Source organism: Chiloscyllium plagiosum, unplaced genomic scaffold (assembly GCF_037043375.1).
Source record: "Chiloscyllium plagiosum isolate Xiang-an unplaced genomic scaffold, Cpla_swu_hap1 HiC_scaffold_34, whole genome shotgun sequence".
Taxonomy (NCBI): Eukaryota; Metazoa; Chordata; class Chondrichthyes; order Orectolobiformes; family Hemiscylliidae; genus Chiloscyllium; species Chiloscyllium plagiosum.
The window spans coordinates 9,769,499-9,794,826 of NW_028270172.1; the positions used below are offsets into that span (position 1 = coordinate 9,769,499).

At 41.6% G+C, this 25,328-nt stretch overlaps 1 protein-coding gene across 1 annotated transcript in view; it reads left to right on the forward strand.

Annotated features, from left to right (window-relative positions):
• phlpp1 (PH domain and leucine rich repeat protein phosphatase 1) overlaps window positions 1-25,328 on the forward strand; it is a 207,600-nt gene that overhangs the window by 136,381 nt on the left and 45,891 nt on the right. The window contains exons 3-6 of the mRNA XM_043719602.2: window positions 240-365; window positions 17,249-17,415; window positions 23,231-23,377; window positions 23,717-23,947. Of these exons, the coding sequence (XP_043575537.2) occupies window positions 240-365; window positions 17,249-17,415; window positions 23,231-23,377; window positions 23,717-23,947 (671 nt within the window). The remainder of the gene's footprint in view (window positions 1-239; window positions 366-17,248; window positions 17,416-23,230; window positions 23,378-23,716; window positions 23,948-25,328) is intronic.

A 25,328-nucleotide genomic window follows, 5' to 3' on the forward strand; every position in this document is an offset into this window, starting at 1 on the left:
GTTCTCACACTGCAGGCTTATTGTAAAGATCAATTTTCAGACAAGAGCAGGACAGTCTCCTGTTGTCTCGGCTATACTGTCAATGTTCCTTCAAGACACAGGCAGACTAGTCTCTTTCCTCATTGCTCCCTGTGAGATATTCAAGCATAGAATGTTTGAATTTGCCTAATTACTATTTATAAGTACTCTAAAGTGATGTGATATAGGCTTCGTGTAAATGTGAAGGTTTTTCTTCACAGGTGGAAGAAGTGAAAAAGCACCAATACTGTTTGGCCTTCACCTCATCAGGACCACACAGTCAGACCTATTATGTCAGCTTTGATACTTTTCCAGTGTATCTACGCTGGCTTCGGCAGGCTTCAAAGGTGAGGCTGCAGAGACTTTGCTTCGAACCATTAGGTGTTGTGCGTCAAAGTATTGCTTTTGGTAAAACAGCAACCCTCTATCTGCATGCTGGGATTCAAGTTTAGATGGTTATTTCTGCAATTTTATTTGTTTCTTCAAATTCCACTTTTTTTTTGCAAAATATTAGCAAAGTTCATTCACCAGTTTTACATATGCCAGTGTATCATGTGATGATAGAGTAACTTATAATTTATTAACAAAACAACATTTTGAAAAAGATTACTTCACAACTGACAGTTTTCTACTTATTTTTGCATCATGTGCAATGTAAGATATGCAGTTAATGTGCCAATGAGGTGGTAAGACTTGTGGGTCGTGCCCAGAGGAAATGCTTACTGTGTTAAAATTATCATATCTGTGAGTCTTTCTTAATTTTACTACATTTTGATTTGCAACCTGTCTTCTAGAACCATACACTATTCAGAAAAATGAGGGGTTTCCAAGCCTCCATCAAGCAGATGTACATTCAGATACTGGGAGAAGACAGATAACATCTTTTTCTTGGAATGTTTTCTAACTCTCTTCCATGTGAAAGCATTTCGTCTTTGTATGGGAGAACATAGAACATTACAGTGCAGTACAGGCCCTTTGGCCCTCAATGAGGAAGGTGTGCCAAGCAGGCTAAGATAAAAGGTAGGGAAGAGGGACTTGGGGGAGAGACGTTGGGAATGCGATAGGTGGAAGGAGGTTAAGGTGAGGGTGATAGGCCGGAGAGGGGGTGGGGGCGGAGAGGTCAGGAAGAAGATTGCAGGCCAAGAAGGCGGTGCTGAGTCCGAGGGTTGGGACTTAGATAAGGTGGGAGGAGGGGAAATGAGGAAGCTGGAGAAATCTGCATTCATCCCTTGTGGTTGGAGGGTTCCTAGGCGGAAGATGAGTCGCTCTTCCTCCAGGCGTCATGTTGCCATGGTCTGACGATGGAGGAGGCCAAGGACCTGCATGTCCTTGGCAGAGGGGGAGTTAAAGTGTTCAGCCACGGGGCGGTTGGGTTGGTTAGTGCGGGTGTCCCAGAGGTGTTCTCTGAAACGTTCCGTAAGTAGGTGGCCTGTCTCCCCAATGTAGAGGAGGCCACATCGGGTGCAGCGGATGCAGTAAATGATGTGTGTGGAGGTGCAGGTGAATTTGTGACAGATATGAAAGTATCCCTTGGGGCCTTGGAGGAAGTGAGGGGGGAGGTGTGGGCGCAAGTTTTGCATTTCTTGCGGTTGCAGGGCAAGGTGTTGGGAATGGAGGTTGGTTTGGTGGGGGGTGTGGACCTGACGAGGGTGTCCCGGAGGGAGTGGTTTTTCTGGAAAGACCACTCCCTCCGCGACTCCCTCATCAGGTCCACACCCCCCACCTCCACTCCCGGCACCTTCCCCTGCAACAGCAAGAAATGCAAAACTTGTGCCCACACCTCCCCCTTCACTTCCCTCCAAGACCCCAAGGGATCCTTCCATATCCGTCACAAATTCACCTGCACCTCCACACACATCATTTACTGCATCCGCTGCATCCGATGTGGCCTCCTCTACATTGGGGAGACAGGCCGCCTACTTGCGAAACGTTTCAGAGAACACCTCTGGGACACCCGCACCAACCAACCCAACCACCCCGTGGCGGAACACTTCAACTCCCCCTCCCACTCCACCATGGACATGTAGGACCTTGGCCTCCTCCATCGCCAGACCATGGCAACACGACGCCTGGAGGAAGAGCGCCTCATCTTCTGTCTAGGAACCCTCCAACCACAAGGGATGAATGCAGATTTCTCCAGCTTCCTCATTTCCCCTCCCCCCACCTTACCTCGGACTCAGCACCGCCTTCTTGACCAGCAATCTTCTTCCCAACCTCTCCGCCCCCACCCCCTCTCCGGCCTATCACCCTCACCTTAACCTCCTTCCACCTATCGCATTCCCAACACCTTTCCCCCAAGTCCCTCTTCCCTACCTTTTATCTTAGCCTGCTTGGCACACCTTCCTCATTCCTGAAGAAGGGCTTATGCCTGAAACGTCGATTCTTCTGCTCCTTGGATGCTGCCTGATCTGCTGCACTTTTCCAGCAACACACTTTCAGCTCTGATCTCCAGCATCTGCAGTCCACACTTTCTCCTTTGGCCCTCAATGTTGTGTTGACCTGTGAAGCCAATCTGAAGCCCATCTAACCTACACTATTCCATTTTCATCCATTTGTCTATCTAATGACCATTTAAATGCCCTTAAAGTTGGCGAGTCTACTACAATTGCAGGCAGTGAGTTCCATGTCCCTACTACTGAGTAAAGAAACTACCTCTGACATTAGATTAGATTAGATTCCCTACAGTGTGGAAACAGGCCCTTCGGCCCAATCCACATCGACCATCCGAAGAGTAACCCACCCAGACCCATTTCCCTCTGACTAATGCACCTGACCTACACATCCCTGAATACTATGGGCAATTTACCGTGGCCAATTCATGTGACCGTCACATCTTTGGACTGTGGGAGGAAACCCAGAGCATCCGGAAGAAACCCACGCAGGCACGGGGAGAATGTGCAAACTCCACACAGACAGACGCTCAAGGCTGGAATCGAACCTGGGACCCTGGTGCTGTGAGGCAGCAGAGCTAACCACTGAACTAAAGTGCCACCCCATCTGTCCTATATCTATCACCCCTCAGTTTAAAGCTATGTTCCCTCGTGCTAGCCATCACCATCTGAAGGAAAAAGATCTCACTGTCCACCCTATGTAACCCGCTGATTATCTTATATGTCTCAGTTAAGTCACCTCTCAACCTTCTTCTCTCCAATGAAAATAGGCTCAAGTTCCTCAGCCTTTCCTCCTCATAAGACCTTCCCTCCTTACCAGGCAACATCCTAGTAAATCTCCTCTGAACGCTTTCCAGTGCTTACACATCTTTCCTATAATGCAGTGACCAGAACTGTATGCAACCGCACCAGAGTTTTGTACAGCAGCAACATGGCCTCACGGCTCCAAAACTCAATCCCTCTCCCAATAAAAGCGAACACACTGTACGCCTTCTTACCAATCCTATCAACCTGGGTAGCAACTTTCAGGGAACTATGCACATGGACACCAAGATCTCTTCATCTACACTACCAAGAAAACATTACCATTAGCCCAGTACTCTGCATTCCTGTTGCTCCTTCCAAAGTGAATCACCTCACACTTTTCCACATTAAACATCATTTGCCACTCTTGCAGCTTATCTATGTCCCTCTGTAACCTGCAACATCCTTCGGCACTATCCACAACTCTACCGACCTAGTGTCATATGCAAATTTACTAACCAGTCCTTCTACGCCCTCATCTAGGTCATTTATAAAAATGACAAACATCAGTGTCCCCAAAACAAATCCTTGTGGTACACCATGAGTAACTGAACTCTAGGATGAACATTTCCCATTAACCACCACCCTCTGTCTTCTTTCAGCTAGCCAATTTCTGCTTAATCACCCTCAATCACCCTCAATCCCATGCCTCCATATTTTGTACAATAGCATACCATGGGGAACCTTATCTGAAATCCATGTGCACCACCTTAACTGCTTTACTCAATCCACCTGTTTGGTCATCTTCTCAAAGAACTCAGTAAGGTTTGTGAGGCACAACGTACCCTTCGCAAAACCGTGTTGACTATCCTTAATCAAGTCATTCCTTTCTAGATTATTACAAATCCTATCATTTATAGTCTTTTCCAACATTTTATCCAAAACCAAAGTAAGGCTCATTTAGGGCGGCACAGTGGCTCAGTGGTTAGCGCTGCTGCCTCACAGCACTAGGGACCCGGGTTCGATTCCAGCCTTGGGCAACTATCTGTGTGGAGTTTGCACATTCTTCCCGTGTCTGCATGGGTTTCCTCTGGATGTTCCAGTTTCCTCTCATAATCCAAAAATGTGCAGGTCAGATCAATTGGCCATGCTAAAATTGCCCATAGTTTTAGGTACATTAGTCAGGGGTAAATGTAGGGGAATGGGTCCCCGTGGGTTACTCTTCGGAGGGTCTGTGTGGACTTGTTGGGCTGAAAGGCCTGTTTCCATACTGTAGGGAATCTAATCTACCAGGGTTGTCCCTCCTTCCCTTTTTGAACAAGGGAACAACATTTGCTATCCTCCAGTCTTCTGGCACTATTCCTATAGACAATGATGACATAAAGATAAAAGCCAAAGGCTCAGCAATCTCCTCCCTGGCTACCCAGAGAATCCTAGGATAAATTCCATGCAGCCCAGGGGACGTAGCTATTTTTACACTTTCCAGAATTACTAACATCTCCTCCTTGTGAACCTCAATTCCATCTAGTCTGGTAGCCTGTATCTCCTTGCCAACATTGCCTTTTTCTAGTGTGAATATTGATGAAAAATAGTCTTCACCAATCTCCTCTGACTCCACTCACAACCTCCCACTAACTATCCTTGATTGGCCCTAATCTTACTCTAGTCATTCTTTTATTCCTGATATACCTTTGGAAGGAGCTTCACTTGGTGCTGAATTTGAGTTTAGGAGCTCCTGTTGTAGATAACTTAAATTATATATACATCCCTCAGCTTTCCATTGGAAGGGAGGAACAAGCAAAGTAAGTCAATGCTGACATATCCCACACTTTTGCTCTATCAATTAAGTTTTATAAGCTGAGGGTAACAGTGGAAGATAAGAACATTAACATTTCATATATGGAAGTATAGAGAATCTAAAAATGTTTAAATAACAGGTGAAGGGAAGAAAATATGGAGGAAAACGTGTGTCAGATGGTAAGAATAGAGAATGATGACAAAGTTTTATAAGAGTGAGGTAAAATGAGAGGTCGATAGTTCTTAAAGTGAACATTCTACAAATTGACACATCAACACAGAAGTACTTAGTTAAACACATTGCTTTCATTTTGAGAGAGAGAACAATGGGAAGATTTAGTGAGACCACTGAGGAATTATAAGGAAAATTTGTAGATATACCTAAATGCATTATAGTGAGTTTTGAGAAGATTTGTAGCTCAGGTTGAGGTTCTGGATGTAGGTTTCCTCACTGAGCTAGAAGGTTCGATTTCAGGCATTTCATCACCATACTAGGTAATATCTTCAGTGAGCCTCCGACTGAAGCACTGGTGGTGTCGCCTGCTTTCTATTTATATGTTTGGTTTATTTGGGTTGGTGATGTCATTTCCTGTGATGACATCATTTCCAATGGTGATATTATTTCCTGTTCTTTTTCTCAGTGGGTGGTAAATGGGATCCAAGTCGATGTGTTTGTTGATAGAGTTCTGGTTGGAGTGCCATGCTTCCAGGAATTCTTGTGCGTGTCTCTGTTCGGCTCATCCTAGGATGGATGTGTTGTCCCAGTCAAAGTGGTGTCCTTCCTCATCCGTATGTAATGATACTAAGGGTCATGTCTTTTTGTAGCTAGTTTCTGTTCATGTATCCTGGTAGCTAGTTTTCTGCCTGTTTGTCCAGTACAGTGTTTGTTACAGTTCTTGAAAGGTATTTTGTAAATGACATTAGTTTTGCTTGTCTGTATAGGTTCTTTTGTGTTCATTAGCTGCTATTTTAGTGTGTTGGTGGGTTTGTGGGCTACCATGGTGTCAAGGGGTCTGAGTAGTCTGGCAGTCATTTCCGAGATGTTTTTGATTTAGGGGAGAGTGGCTGGGGTTTCAGGACATGTTTTGTCTGCTTGTTTGGGTTTGTTGTTCAGAAATCGGCAGACTGTGTTCATTGGGTACCTGTTGATTTCGAATACACAGTATAGGTGATTTTCCTCTGCTCTGCGTAGTTCCTCTGTGCTGCAGTGTATGGTGGCCATTGAAGTAATGTTCTAATGCAGCTTCATTTGTGGATGTTGGGATGATTGCTTCTGTAGTTCAATATTTGGTCTGTATGTGTTCTTTTCCTGTAGACGCTGATTTGGAGTTCCCCATTGGCTGTTTGCTCTACTGCGATATCTAGGAATGGCAGTTGGTTATTGTTTTCCCCCTCTTCAGTGAATTTTATGCCAGTAAGGATATTATTGATGATCTTGACCGCCAGGAAATGCCATCTCTAGATTAGAGTATTGCTGGAAAAGCACAATAGTTCAGGCAGCATCCGAGGAGCAGGGAAATAGACGGTTCAGGCAAAAGCGTTCATCAGAAATAGAGGCAGAGTGCCTGCAGGGTGGAGAGATAAATGAGAGGAGAGTGGGGGTGGGGAGAAAGTAGCATAGAGCACAATAGGTGAGTGGGGGAGGGGATGTAGGTGATACATCACGGAGGAGGGTGGGGAAAGGTAGCAAAGAGTACAGTGGGTGAATAGGGGTGGGGATGAAGGTGATAGGTCAGCGAGGAGGGTGGCGTGGATAGGTGGAAAGGAAGATAGGCAGGAAGGACAAGTCATGGGGGCACTGTCCCCATGACTTGTCCTACCTGCCTATCTTCCTTTCCACCTATCCACTCCACCTTCCCCGCTGACCTATCACCTTCATCCCCATTCATCCATTGTACTCTGTGGCTACTTTCTCCCCACCCCCACCCTCCTCTCATTTATCTCTCCTGCCCCACCGAACTCATCTCCGCATACCTTGACACCGTCCTGTCCCCCTTAGTCCAAGAACTCCCCACCTACGTTCGGGACACCACCCATGCCCTCCACCTGCTCCATGATTTTCGCTTCCCCGGTCCCCAATGCCTTATTTTCACCATGGACATCCAGTCCCTGTACACCTCCATCCCCCATCACGAAGGACTCAAAGCCCTCCGCTTCTTTCTTTCCCGCCGTACCGACCAGTACCCTTCCACAGACACCCTCCTTCGACTGACTGAACTGGTCCTCACCCTGAACAACTTCTCTTTCCAATCCTCCCACTTCCTCCAAACAAAAGGAGTAGCCATGGGCACCCGCATGGGCCCCAGCTATGCCTGCCTCTTCGTAGGATATGTGGAACAATCTATCTTCCGCAACTACACTGGCCCCACCCCCCACCTTTTCCTCCGCTACATCGATGACTGTATCGGCGCCACCTCGTGCTCCCACGAGGAGGTTGAACAGTTCATCCACTTCACCAACACCTTCCACCCCGACCTCAAATTCACCTGGACAGTCTCAGATTCCTCCCTCCCCTTCCTCGACCTTTCTATTTCTATCTCAGGCGACCGAATCAACACGGACATCTACTACAAACCAACCGACTCCCACAGCTACCTGGACTACACCTCCTCCCATCCTGCCCCCTGTAAAAACGCCATCCCATTCTCCCAATTCCTTCGACTCCGCCGCATCTGCTCCCAGGAGGACCAGTTCCAAAAACGCACATCCCAGATGGCCTCCTTCTTCAAGGACCGCAATTTCCCCCCCGACGTGGTCGACGAAGACCTCCACCGCATCTCTTCCACTTCCCGATCCTCCGCCCTTGAACCCCGCCCCTCCAACCACCACCAGGACAGAACCCCACTGGTCCTCACCTACCACCCCACTAACCTCCATGTACAGCGCATCATCCGCCGCCATTTCCGCCACCTCCAAACGGACCCCACCACCAAGGATATATTTCCCTCCCCTCCCCTATCAGCATTCCGTAAAGACCACTCCCTCCGTGACTCGCTCGTCAGATCCACACCCCCCACCAACCCAACCTCCACTCCTAGCACCTTCCCCTGCAACCGCAGGAGGTGCAAGACTTGCGCCCACACCTCCCCCCTCACCTCCCTCCAAGGCCCCAAAGGAAACTTCCATATCCGCCACAGATTCACCTGTACCTCCACACATATCATCTATTGCATCCTTTGCACCCTATGTGGCCTCCTCTATATTGGGGAGACAGGCCGCCTACTTGCGGAGCGTTTCAGAGAACACCTCTGGGACACCCGGACCAACCAACCCAACCACCCTGTAGCTCAACATTTCAATTCCCCCTCCCACTCCACCAAGGATATGCAGGTCTTTGGACTCCTCCATCGTCAGACCACAGCAAAACGACGGTTGGAGGAAGAACGCCTCATCTTCCGGCTAGGAACCCTCCAACCACAAGGGATGAACTCGGATTTCACCAGTTTCCTCATTTCCCCTCCCCCCAGCCTGTCTCAGTCAAATCCATCAAATTCAGCACCGCCTTCCTAACCTGCAATCTTCTTCCCGACCTCTCCGCCCCCACCCCAGTCTGACCTATCACCCTCACCTTGACCTCTTTCCACCTATCACATTTCCGACGCCCCTCCCCCAAGTACCTCCTCCCTATCTTTTATCTTAGCCTGCTGGACCAACTTTCCTCATTCCTGAAGAAGGGCTAATGCCCGAAACATCGATTCTCCTGTTCCCTAGATGCTGCCTGACCTGCTGCGCTTTTCCAGCAACACATTTCCATCTCTGATCTCCAGCATCTGCAGACCTCACTTTCTCCTCATTTATCTCTCCACCCTGCAGGCACTCTGCCTCTATTCCTGATGAAGGGCTTTTGCACAAAACGTTGATTTTCCTGCTCCTCGGATGCTGCCTGAACTGCTGTGCTTTTCCAGCACCGCTCTAATCTAGAATCTGGTTTCCAGCATCTGCAGTCCTTGTTTTTAACCTAGGAAATGCCATCACCAACTCAAGGAAACCCAAACTGCTTTTGTTACACCAAATGGATTATATTAATACTGAACCATTTGATTTGGGTTTTAAAACATCCCAGCTGCATTCTAAAGACGTACAAGTCAAGTTGTAGCTGAAATCCCTATCTTTGTAGCTGATTTAGATGATACTGTAACACAGGGGGAGAGCAAGTAAGACAATTTTGAGTCCTGTTTATGTAACTGCACATAGCTGGCTTAATTATAAATTTAGCAAAAAATGAATTTAAAAAAGAAATGTCACTTACCTAGACATATTGCAGGCTAAGGACATGTCTTGCCAAGAACAGTTAAAATTTCTACATTTTCTGTGTTTTCAATTGAAGGCTTTAATAAAACTAAACAGGAAATCATGAGTCATGGTCTCCAGTGAACGTGGTCACAAGTGGTGCAGCAATTAAAATAGGGGGTGCTCAAGGAATCAGGAGTTCATCAGGGTTGAGTCCAAGGCCCCATCATCTTCAGTTGTTTCATTAATCCTTCCATCCTAGTGACTCCAATTGTTATCAGGTAATGCCCAGTTGATGTTAGTACTGGATAAGTCAGTTTCCTGACAGGAATCTGGCTTGAAGAATTTTTTCTTATTTTTGTTACTGAGTGATCTTTCACTACATCGTAAGGTCTCAATGTTGCAGTCTTAGAACAATAAAAGAAAAGTTAACAACAAGAGAACTAAAGATAAACCAGGGAGGGAAAATAAATCACTGTTCCCTTATATCACAAATTTCAAGACTTTTTACAGTGGAAATAATCCACTGAACAGATTGAACAGAAACAACAGCTTTGAATGCGAATCAGTACATCTTGTTACACTTCCTCCTAGTGCTATACTTTACCTGATGTACCTTCAATTCCATTTCTTTTAATTTCAAAAACACAGCTTCTCTTTTTTTTTTCCATCAATTACATCCCATCATTCCTGTCTGAGATTTATAATAGATTCTTATTCTGAAATAATTACTTTAAATTCCTTTTCTTAGGAATGCTGCTTAGTATTTCACTCCATCAAAAGATTTCTCACCATTTCAGGGTTTAATACATGCTTCTTTGCTCAGCTCAGGCTAGGAGGGCCGAAGGGCCTGTTCCTGGGCTGTAAATTTTCTTTGTTTGTTCTTTATTCTGTCTCGAATAACTTCCCAGCATAGACTAAAAATGGAAGACAGAGTCTGGAATGTTCTCCCCCTGAGCCCCCGAGTAACTACTTCTCTCTTGAATTACAGATACTGTAGTTTCTAAAAGTTAATTGTTAACTTCAACCACTGACAAATCTATGTGCTTAACTTAGAATTCCAAGAACCCAAACTTGGAGTAAACACTATTGCAATGCATACATATAAATCTCACAACTTCATCATAATGCTTAGCGTAATTCACAATCCTTAGATACTAAAACATGTGTCCATATGCAGCAAGACTTGGACAGCATACAAGCTTGGGCTGATATGTGGTAAGTAACATTCATATCATGCAAGTATTGTGCATTGACCACAAGACCAGAATCTAATCATCTCTCCAATAACATTACCACTGCTGAAATGCCCAGTATTAACACACTGGACTACCCCACATTCTTGATGAAAAGCTTGTGCCACAAATGTTGACTCTCCCAACTCCTTGGATTAGATTAGATTAGATTACTTACAGTGTGGAAACAAGCCCTTCGGCCCAACAAGTCCACACCGACCCACCGAAGCGTATACCACCCAGATCCATACTCCTACATTTACCCCTTCACCTAACACTACGGACAATTTAGCATGGTCAATTCACCTAACCTGCACATTTTTGGATTGTGGGAGGAAACCGGAGCACTCGGAGGAAACCCACGCAGACACGGGGAGAATGTGCAAACTCCACACAGAGAGTCGCCTGAGGCGGGAAATGAATTCGGGTCTCTGGCGCTGTGAGGCAGCAGTGCTATCCACTGTGCCACCGTGCCGCCCACTAAAACATGCTGCCTGACCTGCTGTGCTTTACCAGTGCCACACTTTTCGACTCTGACTCTCCAACATCTGCAGTCCTCACTTTCTCTTAGACTCTTAACTGGGATAGCAATATAAATATTGTTGGAAAAAGAGTTGTTGAGATGCTGGCATTTCTGTGCTAAGTTCTCAAAGCCTGTCCATCGTCTACAAACTAGAATTCAGGTGTTTGATGGGATTCTGTCTCCAATCCAGGATAACAACAGTCAACCTTGACATCCTCCAGGACAAATCTTAATCAGCACCCCATCAACCAACACACAGTGGCAACAGTGTTTGTACCACAAACCAGGTTCACTGCACCAATTCACCAAGCCTCCTTTTGCAGAAGTTTTCAAAACTATGACCTTTAATACCAGGAAAGACAAGGATAGCAGGTGCATAGGAATGTCATCACATCCAAGTTCCCCTCCAAGCCAAACACCATCCTGATTTGGAACATTTAATACCATTTCTTCACTGTTACTGGGTCAAAACATCCTTCCTAACAGTACCATGGTTGTACCTATACTACATGGACAGCAACAGTTCAAGGTAGTAACTCATCACTACCTCCTTGAGGGAAATCAGGGTTGACCAACCATTACTGGTTTTGCCAACAATGCCCCATCCCATGAAAGAGTAAATAAAATAGCTGAGAGGGGATGACACCACATGGTGGAAATACTTGGTGTTAGTGATGGTAGTTATTGTTGGAAGCTTATCCCAAATCAAACGTGACACCTGAAATAACTCCACAGAGGACAGTATCCGGTCACCAAGTCGCCCTTTATTTATGCATGAACAGTTCTTGACTATAGTACTGCCTCATACAGAGTCAGACACACGTGTGTCAGTATCTCTGACACTCACCATTTTTAAATGTCAGTCGGGGCTCCCTGATTGGACCAGAATTAACAACACCAATCAAAGAACTCATATTCTAAGGTCCAGCTGGTTAAACTAGTTACAATCACTACAACAGCAAGCTTGCAAACAGACTAACTGAATTTCAGTCTGTTGCCACAAAAGGGATGGAGTTGTTAGCTAAGGAACTGAACTTGGAGAAGGAGTCAGCAATACTGACTTCTGTCTTCATATTTAATTAGAGAAAATTTTTGTTTGGCCAGTACTACATGTCAGACAGGCAGTCTGATATTTTAGCAACGGTGGAAAAGTCAAGAGACTATTTGTGAGGTAGAACTGCACCTCAGCTGATATGTGAAAACTACCTCTGCATCTTGAAGTGATGTTGTTAAGGGGTAACAAATAGATGAGAAATAGAAGCCAGCCAAATATAGATCCTTGTCAACAGCAGTGATAACTATATTGAAGCTGAAAGAGAACCCAGTGTCAGTGATTTTTCTGGCTGTAATAAGAAAATAATAGAACCAGGTGAGAGCAGTCCAACCCAGGTGCCTGACAGTTGAGAGGTGTTGAAGGAGGATGGTGTGGTCAATTGTGACAAAGTCTGATGTTAGGTTGAGATGGAAAAAGTGGGACATTTTATATTGAATAAAATTGCATAGGATGTCATGGATGACTGTTAAAAACTATTTCAGCATGGTGGCGGTGTGGAGATTTGATGAAAGATTTAAAGAAGGAATTCTCAGAAGGATGGGAATGGATTTGAAAGACAGCAACAATATGTGCAGGGACCTTGGAGAAAAAAGGAAAATTGACGATCCGGCTGTAGGTTCTGAGAATGGTAGGGTAAAGAGTTTTATTTTATTGTAACTGGCAGTGGTGACTGCAGGTTTAAAGGAAAGAAGGAATAGTTTACAATATCAGCTAAATTGGGAGACAGGAAGGGAATTTGGGTGATAATTTTAGTGACAACAGGATTATGTTTCGGAGGTGTGTCTTATGGATGATTTGCACTGAAAGAGGCATGAAGATTGTTTGAAAAAAATCTAGTGCAAGGTATGGATAGGACAGGTGGAAGCATAAACGACAGTTTGGTTACATGTTGTAATGAGAGGAATGGATGTGGCTGATCAGTTGATCAAAATGCTTTGATGTTAATATCAAAATAAGCTGTGAAATCCTTATGCTTGCTGTAGGCAGGATGGAAGGGACAGATGAAGAGGGTTTAAGAAATTGGTTTAGTGTGGAGAAAAGAAGCAAAGTTATCTTAACATTTCTGGATGACCCTGGAATGGTAAGCAGTTATAGCAGACAAGAACTATACACAACTGTGTTTTAAGAAGCCCAACCAGATCTGGTGATGTGTAGCTAAACCTTTCAAGTCTGTTACTCTTGGGTTTAAGGGAGTGGTGATGAGGGTGATTCTAGGGAGAAAGGCCAGCTTGAGGGAGAGTAATGGTTTTATTGGGGACTAAGACATTAACGTTTGAGATGAGGTTGCCGTTGAGTGAATCAGTAACTGCAGAAAAGCTGTGTCAAATGGAGAGCCAAAGGCTAGGTAGGTTTGAATTGGAAGGTGCCATTAATTTTCCAGATAGTTACTGAAGATGGTATTGTAAGCACCTTGTAATAAGGAGAGTCAAAGATCTTCATGCTGATTTTTATCAGCCTGTGCCAGTATGTATTTATGTCAGTGAGAATAAGACTAGACTGTTGGCTAATGACTTTTGTGGTCAAACTGTCTGTAAACACTTTGCTATTAGCTGACACAAAGATGAGTATGAGAGTGAGATGCCAGAGGCAGCACAAATGGGATTATACAAGTCTACATCTTCAGGAAAGATGGATAAAAAGAAAATATTATGGTGCATTTTTATACCACAAATCAAATTGGATTTTTTTCCTTGGAAATGCAGAAAAAGACCTGCATTGTTTGTGAATAGTTTTTGAGTCATCATTATATTGTTTATTTTGACTTACCCCAAAAGACTCTGGCCTGCAAAGATTTAATTGTGGTGACGTTCTTGAGCAGAAATCCTTTTAACTGTTTCTTTATTTTGAAGGGTATTATTCAATGTCTGGTGTGAAAAAGTTCGGCTGCTTATCTTGCATATTTTATACTAAAGCAGGACTCAGTTGACAATCTGTGTTCAGAGGAATCATTGTAAAAGAGGGAAGAAAATGAAACTATTTTGTACATTTCTAAATCAACATTTTTTCAATGCTAGTAAGCAGTGTATGGAATGCTAATGAAACATCTAAGTTTTGAGCAGTTAGGCAATAGATTAATACACTCCTCTTGATTATGTTAAGAGTGAACAATCTACACAATGTGCCTTTGTTTGCTTATTCAAATGTTGCCTTTATACTGCTTCCAAGTAATTTTTTTCCCCAAAACAGGTTTACACGGTGCATTCCCATTCATACTGTTGTATCTTGTTTTTGTTATAACAAAGTATAAAAAGATCGTTCAGAAAACACAAGAAATCAAAATAATGTCTTCAAATTATGCATTTATTTCAACAGTTGAAATGTAATTCCGATTTCTCATTTATATTCCTTCCAAAACAAATCTGCAAATTTGAAACATTCTGTTGGTAAAGACTTCTCAATTTTAATTATCACAAAATAAAATTCATAATATATCTACTGTTCTTTAATCAAACAGGATTTGCAATTATGATTTCCAATTGGAATAAAGGAAAATTTGAGTATGTGAATCATAAGATTACTGTACATACTTTAAAAAATGCAACAGGTTCTGGTCTTGAATGGCTGTTTTGCTATCTGGATAGAGTCCAAAAGCTAAAGCTGATCTCCCCTCAGATATTTATGCATACACTTTCTCTACTTAGAATTTAATGTTTCAGAGCTGACTGACATTCTTACAATATTATTTTGTACTAAACTAAATCAACATTAATGAATGAATTTATACTGTGTCAAATACTTGATTTTGTTAGATATTTCGCTATTTCCATAATAACAGTCTCACTTATTCAAGATTCTAATTTTTCAGTGTAATAGTTTTTTTTGGGATGTGCTAGAGAAAGTCAAATTTCCAAATTTGACATCAAGACATGAAGCAGCCACTGGACTGCTTAGCTTTCTGGCCGAAATGCAGGTTTGGCTATCGTTCCCCATTTGTCCTGCCTTGTTGTTGATGAAGTGGTGATTCAGACAACTCACTATCACCAGCCCCTGCAAGCTTGTGGTAACATGTCTGAAGAAATGTTCTTCATGTTTGAATCTCTCCACGGTTTTCCATTTTTGCTGCATTTATCCAGTAAGTTGTGAGGGAACATTTCACAGCTGAGCTTAATGGTGTTTTCTTTCGTTCTCGAGACTTCTGTTTTCAGCCAAGGTCACTGGCCAATGATTTGTAACAGAACCATGGCAAACTCTCCAACCTTGCCCACTAACCTGTTTCTTTTCATCAACTGTTTTGCTTAGATCTGTCTACTCATAACCATCCAAGAATAGAATGTAAGTTTTTTCTGATTTTTGTTTTGACCGTGTCTGTTGATACAGCATGCATATGCACTCTGCACTGTTTCACCTCCCCCCACCCCCTCACTGAAATCCATTTCAGTAGCAAGCTTGATTTCTGCGTGCATTTGACATAGTTGGCATTGGGTGTCAGTTGACACTTGCATATGGATAATTATTTGAGTGTGAGGTGTTGTCGGGGATTTTGCAGTCAGCCACAACTTTGTGTTAACATAGTATTCATCTGCATACCCTCAGCATTGAATCACTTTATTCTTGCTGTACTGGATATGGAATCTGACTCATTTCACTGCTAACTTAGATCAAGCTGAGGACTGAAGCAAAATTCTGAAGGATAGTCATTTTGATTTCCATGTTAACCCTCTTTCTCTTTCACAGATATTTCTAGAACTGCCAAGTTTCTTCGATACTTTGTTCATGTTGTAAATCTCCGGCATCTGCAGTACTTTGCTTTTATTTGACTGAAGTTAAGACCTTATTCAGTTCTGTTTGACTCAGAATTTGAACTTTTCTTAAGTTGTCACTTCCATGATCAATCACCAGACATCAAAGAGTAAAATCAGATTTAAAAATACTTACCAGAATCACGATCACAAATTTAATGGAAGCTGCTAGAATTGACTTGTAATTTGTGTTACATCAGAAAAAACTTCTCTTCCCTCTCCCTCTCCCTCCCATGTTCCCTAATTCAAAGCTTTTCTGGAACAAAGCTCAACGTTCAGTTGTCAGGACATGAACTTGTACACAATTTTCTTCAAATTTCCTTTTCCCTTTGCTTTTTTCGCTTGGTTTCCTTGCTTGTTTTCTCATTTTCATTTTCCTTATCGTATTTTCGTTTTCTTATTTTCCTGGTCTCTGTTTGATTTGTTTCTAATAGCTAAAAAATAAAATATAAATGAGAAAGCAGACAAAAACCATTGAGTTAACTATTGACAGTTAACCATTGAGAAAGACAAGAATTGACTGACTGCTAAAGCAATTTTTTTTGGTTTATACCTTCAATGAGCAAAGGTTAATAGAATCATACATACATTGTTTCTGTTGAATCTCACTGCCATGTGCCAGCCTTCCATTTTCCCATCTGTTGGAAATGTGGGGCTAAAAATGGATCCCATATTTTGGGTGTGGAGTGGAGACGAATCATATCAATTTTATAGGCTCTTTTGAGGCATAACCAGTAAACGTGTTTGTTACAGTAACCATAACATACAATCCTTACTACTACACCTACCTTTTTTGTGAAATGATGTTAGCCACAGGAAGGAATTTAACCAAGTCACTTTTATGAATGCATGCACTGAATCTGCATGAGATGACAATTTGTTCTTGAGGTCAGTGACTGTAAATAAAATCTTGTCAATATCCAAACCAATTCTCTATTTGAGAGCTTATCCCCTGATTCTCTTTCAGCTGTCTGATTCAAATAGTCTAGCCATATGCACACAATCTAGTTTTTTCATTATGTTAAAATGCTAAATTAAATCTTCTAGCAAATAAAGACCTGTACAGTAAGCTGTTCATTGTAACTTATAACTTTTTAGGTTGAAAGTTAGTCAAGTGGTCTTTAGTTAAATCTGTCCCATAATGAAGTGTTCAAACCAGGCCAGTATTCTTATATTGTTCCTTATTATCTTAGCAGTGCATCTAATGCTGTGTTATTTTTGTGAACCATTACAGCAAAAAAAATTAAAGCTCCTTACAACAGTGTTACAGGTTATTTTTCAGTCATTTTAGCTATTTTGTTAATTAAGAGTTCTATAATGTCCAGAGTCAAGTCCCTGTTGTTCACTCATTGCTCCCTAACTTACTATTGTGTTTCATTTTAAAAGACCTCCTTTTACAGTCCTCATCCAGTTGAGGATTTTCTTTCAGATGTTATTCCATAAGGTGTAATGTGTTGAGATAAAGAAGTTTGGTTTAACAATAAAGAAAATGTCTTGTGCCTATTGTTCTGTTTTAGATCGTGTCCCAGAGAATTGGATCAGTAGATTTATCATGTTGCAGCTTGGAAAATCTTCCACGTAACCTTTTTTATAGCCAGGATCTAACTCACCTGAACCTGAAACAGAATTTCCTCAAGCAGAATTTAGGGCCTGGAGCAAATGGAGGCTTGAATGATCTTCAAAGGTACCTACTTCTAATTTCTTTTAAAAAGTACCTTAAAAGGTTTTGTTAATATTTTAAATCATCACCCTTTTCTTAATATTTACTTATTGTGCCTAAGGTGGAAAAGAACGTCTAGATGGAGTGCTTTTGATTAAAACATTACTCACCTATCCCTCTAGAGCACAGTTATAAAAAATATGACTGTTGATTTAAAAGCATTCTTTGTTCCCAGACAAATTTGCTATCCTCTCCTAATTCCAAATCTGTTATTGAGGAAGTGTAAGTACCCACTGCAATGAGAACTTGGTGCTTTTGAGGAATTGACTTAGAGGAACCATACTCAAAATTCAGTGTAAGCTGAAAAAGCAGCAGCACCAATTGGCAGGACATTTTTACTTTCAGGTGCAGTGTTTTGTCTGGTTTGCTTTAGCATTAGGACCTTCTACTGAAAGGCTAATTATAGTTTTCATATTTACAAATACCCGTTTTAGAAGTCATTTTGCCTTCCTATTCTATTCATTAATTTCTTCTGAGCCAACAGATTGCAGCTGTGCTTTGGAATGTAGTATTTAGATGTAAAGTAGAGAATATCGACTGAAATAAATTTAACACTGAACTGAATTGATAGCACATTTATTTCTTATCTGATTATGATCAAAGCTGGACATTTACATTTGATCTTAGATTTTCACAAGCCACTTTTTATGTTCTTGCTTCAGCTTTTAATTTAATCAGAATTACTAATAGATAGTCTGTTCAATCTTATCAAAATCTGGTGAACAGCTATAAGGTTTTGTTAGGTAACTATTGCTGTCTTATTGGTGGTTCTATTGTTGATTCTATTGTGGCCTTAAATTGTGGGCAGCATAGTGGTTTGTGTGGCACGGTGGCTTAGTGTTTTGCACTGCTGCCTCACAGCACCAGAGACCTGGGTTCGATTCCAACCTCAGGCGTCTGTCTAAGCAGAGTTTGCACATTCTCCCCGTGTCTGCGTTGGTTTCCTCTGGGTTCTCCAGTTTCCTCCCATAATCCAAAAGATGTGCAGGTTAGGTGAATTGGCCATGCTAAATTGTTCAGGGGTGTGTAGGTTAGGTGCGTTAGTCAGGGTTAAATATAGGATAATATGGTACGGGAATGGGTCTGAATGGCTTGCTCCTTGGAGGGTCTGTGTGGACTTGTCGGGCCGAAGGGCCTGTTTCCACACAGTAATTCTCGGGATTCTATGATTCTATGTTCCACTTGACTACTCCAAATAAAAAGCAACAGAGTTCTCCCCATGACCTAGTCAGTAGTTATCCCTAATCAACATCAAAATTACGTTCTGGTCAATGATTTAATTGCCGTTTGTGGGAACCTTTTTTGCATAGACTGGCTACCATGTTCATATGCATTTCCACAGCAACCACAGTTCAGAAACGCGTAATTGGCTGTGAAGCGATTTGGGGCATTGTGAGACCCTGAAAGACATTCGATTAATTCCAGTTCTTTCATCAATTATATTTTCCTGAAAGCACATTCTTGAGGAGAATAGCATTCTGCAGTGACTAGTGGGGTACTGCAGGGATTGTTACTAAAATCCCAGCTTTCACTTGATATGTTAATGACTTAGATGAGGGAACTAAATGTAATATCTCAAAATTTGCAATGACAAGCTGGTGGAAGAGTGTGCTGTGAGGAGGTTGCAGAGTGTTTTTGATAGGGTCAGTGAGTGACCAAATGCATGGCAGATGCAATATAATGTGGATAAATGTGACATTACCCACTTTCCTAGCAAAAGATAAGAAGGTGCATTATTATTTGGCTACAAATTTAGAGAAAGTGAGGACTGCAGATGCTGGAGACCAGAGTTGAAAAATGTGGTGCTGGAAAAACACAGCAGGCCAGGCAGCATCCGAGGAGCAGGAGAATCGACGTTTCGGACATAAGCCCTTCTTCAGGAGTGAGGCTGGTGTGCCAAGCAGGCTGAGATAAAAGTAGGGGGAAGGGGAGCTGGGAATTCGATAGGTGGAAGGAGGTGAGGGTGATAGGCCGGAGAAGGGGTGGAGGCGGAGAGGTTGGGAAGAAGATTGCAGCTAAAGAGGGCGCTGCTGAATCCGGGTGTTGGGCCTGAGATAAGGTCCCAACCCCCGGAACAGCACCGCCCTCTTAACCTGCAATCTTCTTCCTGACCTCTCCGTCCTCACCCCCTCTCCGGCCTATCAACCTCACCCTCACCTCCTTCCACCTATCGTATTCCCAGCGCCCCCTCCCCCAAATTCCCTCCCCCCTACCATTTTATCTCAGCCCGCTTGGCACACCAGCCTCATTCCTGAAGAAGGGCTTATGCCCGAAATGTCTATTCTCCTGCTCCTCGGATGCTGCCTGGCCTGCTGTGTTTTTTCAGCGCCACATTTTTCAACTATAAATTTAGAGAGGGGTCGTTCAACGAGACCTGGGGGTCTCCTTTCACCAATCACTGAAAGTAAACACATACGTACAGCAGGCAGTAAAGAAGGCAAAGTAGCCCTGCTGAGATTTTCCAGCAATTTCTGTTTTTATTTCAGGCAAATTGTATGTTAGTCTTCACAGCAACAGAATTCACAATCATAAACAGCTTTGATGAGGCCCTACCTGGAATGTGAGCAGTTTTAGTCTCCGTATAGAGTAATAGAGTCATCTGAGGAAGGATGTTCTTGCTATAGAGGGAGTACAGTGAAGGTTTACCACATTGATTCCTGGGATGATAGGACTGATGCATGAGGAGAGATTGAATCATTAGGACTGTATTCACTGGAGTTTAGAAGAATAGGGGTGGGCATGATTTCATAGAAATGTATAAATTTCTAACAGGTTAGATGTCGGAAAGATATTCCCGATGATGGGGTACCCTCAAACCAGGAGTCATAGTTTAAGGAAAAGATGTAAACCTTTTAGGACTAAGATGAGGTGAAATTCTTTCACCCAGAGAGTGGTGAGCCTGTGGAATTCATTATCACAGTAAGTGGTTGAGGCCAAAACATCATGTTTTCAAAAAGGAGGTAGATATAGCTGTTGTGGCTAATGGGATCAAGGGATATGTGGGGAGGGAAGGATTAGGGTATTGAGCTCAATAATCAACCATGATCATAATGGATGGTGGAGCTGATTTGAGGTGTTGAATGGTCTACCCCTGCTTCTATCTTCTTTGTGTCTGTGTGCACCATCTAAGAGGCTATTCTTTTTATAATTTCCTTGATGGTGAATTTTGGCCAACTTTTTCAGGATAGGCATCGATCAGACTGAAAGTTTAGTCTTATATGAATAGGTAATTTGGAACTGGCAATTAACATACATGCTGTATTACTAACTAAATGAAAACTGAGAAGTTGAATAGAGTCCTTATAATGTTGGCATTGATTTGTTTCAGCATTTATTTGAGGAGGTGAAAAAGATTGCTCAAAGTATTTTGGTGTGATTGTGATTTTGGCAATGTGTGTGAACTGCAGGGATTTTTAAATGTAGAAGAGTGCAGAGGAATTTAAGTGAATATATTCCTAGGTTTTGCCTATTCAAAAGAAACGTTACTTATTAATCTTGGTTTATAAATGATGTGCTGTTTCCCCAAGTTATATTCTAATCTAACCTTTGTTCCCAGAATCACTTTACTTTGCTCCACACCATAGCCCTGTTTGGACCAAATGGGACCTTTTTTCTTTTTTCCTTTATAATAAAGCTGCATTTTAGAGATGGATTAAAGATTGCAGTGTAGAGTTAGCAGTTTCAAAGGAAATATAAATTGTTTTCCCCATTTAGAGGTGGCATCTGAATCATCAGTGTAGAATGGTGTGCTGGATATTTTCAGATATTCGAAGAAAATGGTGGCAGAGAAGGTTAATTTGCATTATGACATGGTATGGTTCAAGGGAAGATAAAATCTCCAGCCGTCTGTTTTGAGAACCTTGAACAGGATGAAGCAGTGAATGAATCAAATGGATTTCTAGTTAATTTAATATACTGTACACCAGAGTGCTATTCGAGTGTTGCTGTAAACCATGTTTAGATTGAACAGTTTTAGCTGCTGTGAAATATTTATTAGTGACCTTTTCATATTTGTTTTTGCATTGAGTCTGAAGCACTGAGGATATTCATGCTTTGCTCAAAAAGAATGATGAACTTAATGCTATAAATAGTATATCACCAAAAATTCTATTTCAAAATCATTCTTATTGTTTGAGAGAAAAAGGATGCCTGCATCTCTATAATCCTAGCTGTGTACACTTTTGGAATATTATTTGCAAGGGCTTATTTTTAAAGTGAAATAACCTTTACAATCACGTTGCTTACCCTCTTTTGAAAAGAGTCCCATTACATTATTTATTGTTTGAAAATGTTACATGTAACTCTAATAACATAGTATGCAAAATTGAAAATTATGGTCAATTGATAATTTGCCATGACTCACTTAAATTTATAAAGTGCTTCAAACATGATTACATCCCTGGGAATTTATTAGAAGTATTGTAAGACACAATTTGAGAAAGAACCACATAGATATCTTGTATAAGTGACCAAAAGGTTGGTCAAAAATAAAGGTGTTAAGGATCAAGTTATTATATGCTATTTACTGATCCAGTAATGAGCCATGCTATATTACAGAAAAATATTTCTTTAATGAAAAGCTGCTAAGTGAAGACTTTCTGTCAGCCATTTTAACAAACCTTTTCTACAGGGATCACACAATATTTTCCAAATGAGATAGAATCCTGTTCTTGCATTGCACATTATAGCTATTTTTGAATATATTTATGAGAGAGCTGCAGGCTTTTGTAAAGTTGCTGTTCTGCTGTTTATCATGGGTCCATTGATTCAGTGCAGTTTGCTTAGAAGTAGTTTTTCATTTTCAGTAACTGGTTTCAGACTTGAAGGTTGTCTATACGCTGTTCCAGCTATGTTATTATCAGCCATCCCATTTGGAAGGTCAGGGGTGAGCATGAGTCTTTCCTGGATTGCGATGAGTGGATCGATTTATTGTTTTTCGTATTGCTATAGAATTTGCCTGCCATTTTTAAATTAAAGTCGAAACTTTTAGATTTTTTTTTCCAATCAGATATAATGATGTGGCATCCTTAAGTGTCTCAAAAGATTGCTTTTGATACTGTCTGAATTTGTACTTACTGCTTAGGGCATGTTTCATTGAATCCTATGAAGACACTCACTTATACATTGAAAACTCTTCACATATATTTTGATATTCAGGACTTTTTTTACTTTGCAAGACAAATTTTATCACCTTCAACTGGTGCAAAATGAAAAAAAGATGTGTTTGTATATTTAAACAGGAAAAATAATTTTAAAGGTCGAGCCCCATAAAGCAAGTCAAGTCTGATCTTTGTTTTTGTAGTAGGTCAGTTTTTTTTTGTTGTTAACTTGTTCATTTTAGCCAAACCATGTTTCCTGCCAGTGTGTATATGATCCATGTGTGACTGTCAAAAGTTTGCAAAATGTCTGCCAGAGAAGTCTGTTTTGCTAAGTAACCTCATTGATACAAGAACATCATTTCTGTTTTCAATGTGACTTATGCTAAGAGTCAGTGAGTATTACATAAACTGCTTTCTATTGCTGACACTTCAGTGAACAGGCAATGCATCCTAACCTCCACCCCCATGAGTGGTTGGAAATAAGTGATCTCAAGAGTGCTAAGTACTATATGGACATCCAAAGATTTTAAAGAAGCAAAATTTGAAAAATGACTCACAAGACAAAAGGTTCTGGATAATATCAATTCCATTTCTTTATTATTTGATCTTTGACCTGCAATGTCAAGCTGTTGTTTCAGTTGTATATTTTTCAAATTTTTCCTGATAAATTTATGCTGCAGGTTCATGAAGCTGAAAAGTTTAAACCTTTCCAATAATCACATGGGAGAATTTCCACTTGCCATTTGTGATATACCAACCCTTTCTGAAGTCAATCTTTCCTGCAATGCCCTACGATTTATTCCTTCAGCGGTTAGCAACATGAATAAGTAAGTACTGGAGTCTGATGCAAATTTTGATACGAGACATTTTTATCTTTCATTACTGTATTAATTTTTTCCATATTGCCAGTAATATTTTACTTTTAAAGGGGGACAAACAGAAAGCTAGAGCCATTCTGAAGAAGGGTCACTGTACCAGAAATGTTAACTCGGCTTTCTCTGCATATTTGCTGCTAAACCTGATGAGTTTTTCCAGGAAATTCTGAATTAGTTTTTGATTTCCAACATGTGCTGTTCTTGTTTTTTTATTTGGCTGGAACCTTCAAGTACGCTTGAGAATATAAAGACTGATGCACCTCTTTTTGTTTCTCTCTTTATGCAAATCAGCCTACAGACATTTTTACTGGATGGCAACTGTCTTGGTTCTCTTCCTCTGGAGCTGGGGAAACTGGTGCAACTGAACTACCTGAGCCTTTCCTTCAACGAATTCAGAAGCATTCCTGTAGTTCTGGAGAGTCTGAAAGCTGTGGAAAAGCTTTGTATGTCAGGCAACTACATTGAGACATTATGCTTGCAAAGTTTGAGGAGAATGCCTCACATCAAACAAGTGGATTTAAGGTAGGTTTTTTGCAAATTCACCTGGGTTAATAAATTTACAGCATTCATCGCACAACTCTGTTTCCATGGTCTGTGTAAAACAAAGGTAACTAACATTTGTGTTCGCCTACCTCAAATCATTAGAATGATCTGACTTGTTATTTTGGACTGTTTAGAACTGCAGTCTGGCAATTGCCAACTCTTCCTGTGGTGCTGCTGAGCTGCCAGTCCTTGGATTCGGTAGGCTGCTCTTGGATGCAGGCTGCGTGTTGAGTTGGACAATGGCTTGTTAATTGGCCATCACTGGCAATATGTTGCACTTGGTCTACCGCCTGCCGAGGTTGTCTCTTGTTTCATCCTTGATGCAAAATGAGCTTTTTCTGCGCTTCAGGGCAATCTTGTTTTATTGCATTTCTAAATTTACAATGCATTGTTATTTGCACAGACTCACTCATTAAATAGGTTCATTTTATAATTTTTCATTCTATTTATTCATTAAATCTTTTCCATTGTTCCCCTTGAATGGAATAATATTTGTTTGTTTAGTTTTCTGTAAGCAACATCTGAAGGAGAAAATTAATCTCCACTTGGGAGAGGCAAGGTTTGATCAGGGATAGTCAGCATATCTTTGTCAGAGGGAGACCATGCCTAACAAAATTGATTCAGTTAATCAAGGACGTGATCAGATGTGTAAATGAGGGTAGGGGAGTTGATGTAGCTTCTGTGGATTTCAGCAAAGCCTTTGACAAGGTCCCACAAGGGAAACTGATAAATAAGATGAAAGCATATAGGATCCAGGGTAACTTGACAAGGTGGAGCCAAATTTATTTAATGGTAGGAGGCAGAAGGTGAAGGTCGAATGCAGTTTGTGTGACTGGAGGCTACAGTTTAGTGACATACCTTGGATCAGTGCTGGATCCTTTAATGTTCTGTGAAATATATAAATGATATAGAAAATATGGGATGCAGGGGGTGAATGTGGTGGTGTTGGAATGAAGAGAATAATAAATACGTTTGCCATTGACAGTAAGGAAGAAGATCATAGGTTACAGGTGGATATTGGCAGATCAGTGACAGTTGAAATTTAAACCTGATAAGTGTGAGGTAATACACTTTGGAGGAAATAGCAAGACAAGAGATGGACGACAGGAAGAATTTCTGGCTGTAACAGTTGCTCCTTTTTTGAGATATTTTGGATGCTGGAGATGATTTCCTTGAATTCCAGGATCAACAATTTCTGTTTTATATGCTGTTGCACTGTTTTGGAACTTTGGGGAAAAAACATCAAAACAACAGCAGTTTCAAAAGGGAGAAGAACAGACAAAGGAAGCACATGGTGAGGTCATTGCAGGAGAGAGAGAGAGAGAAAACCTGCATAGTTATTGTCTTTGCTGCTTGAATT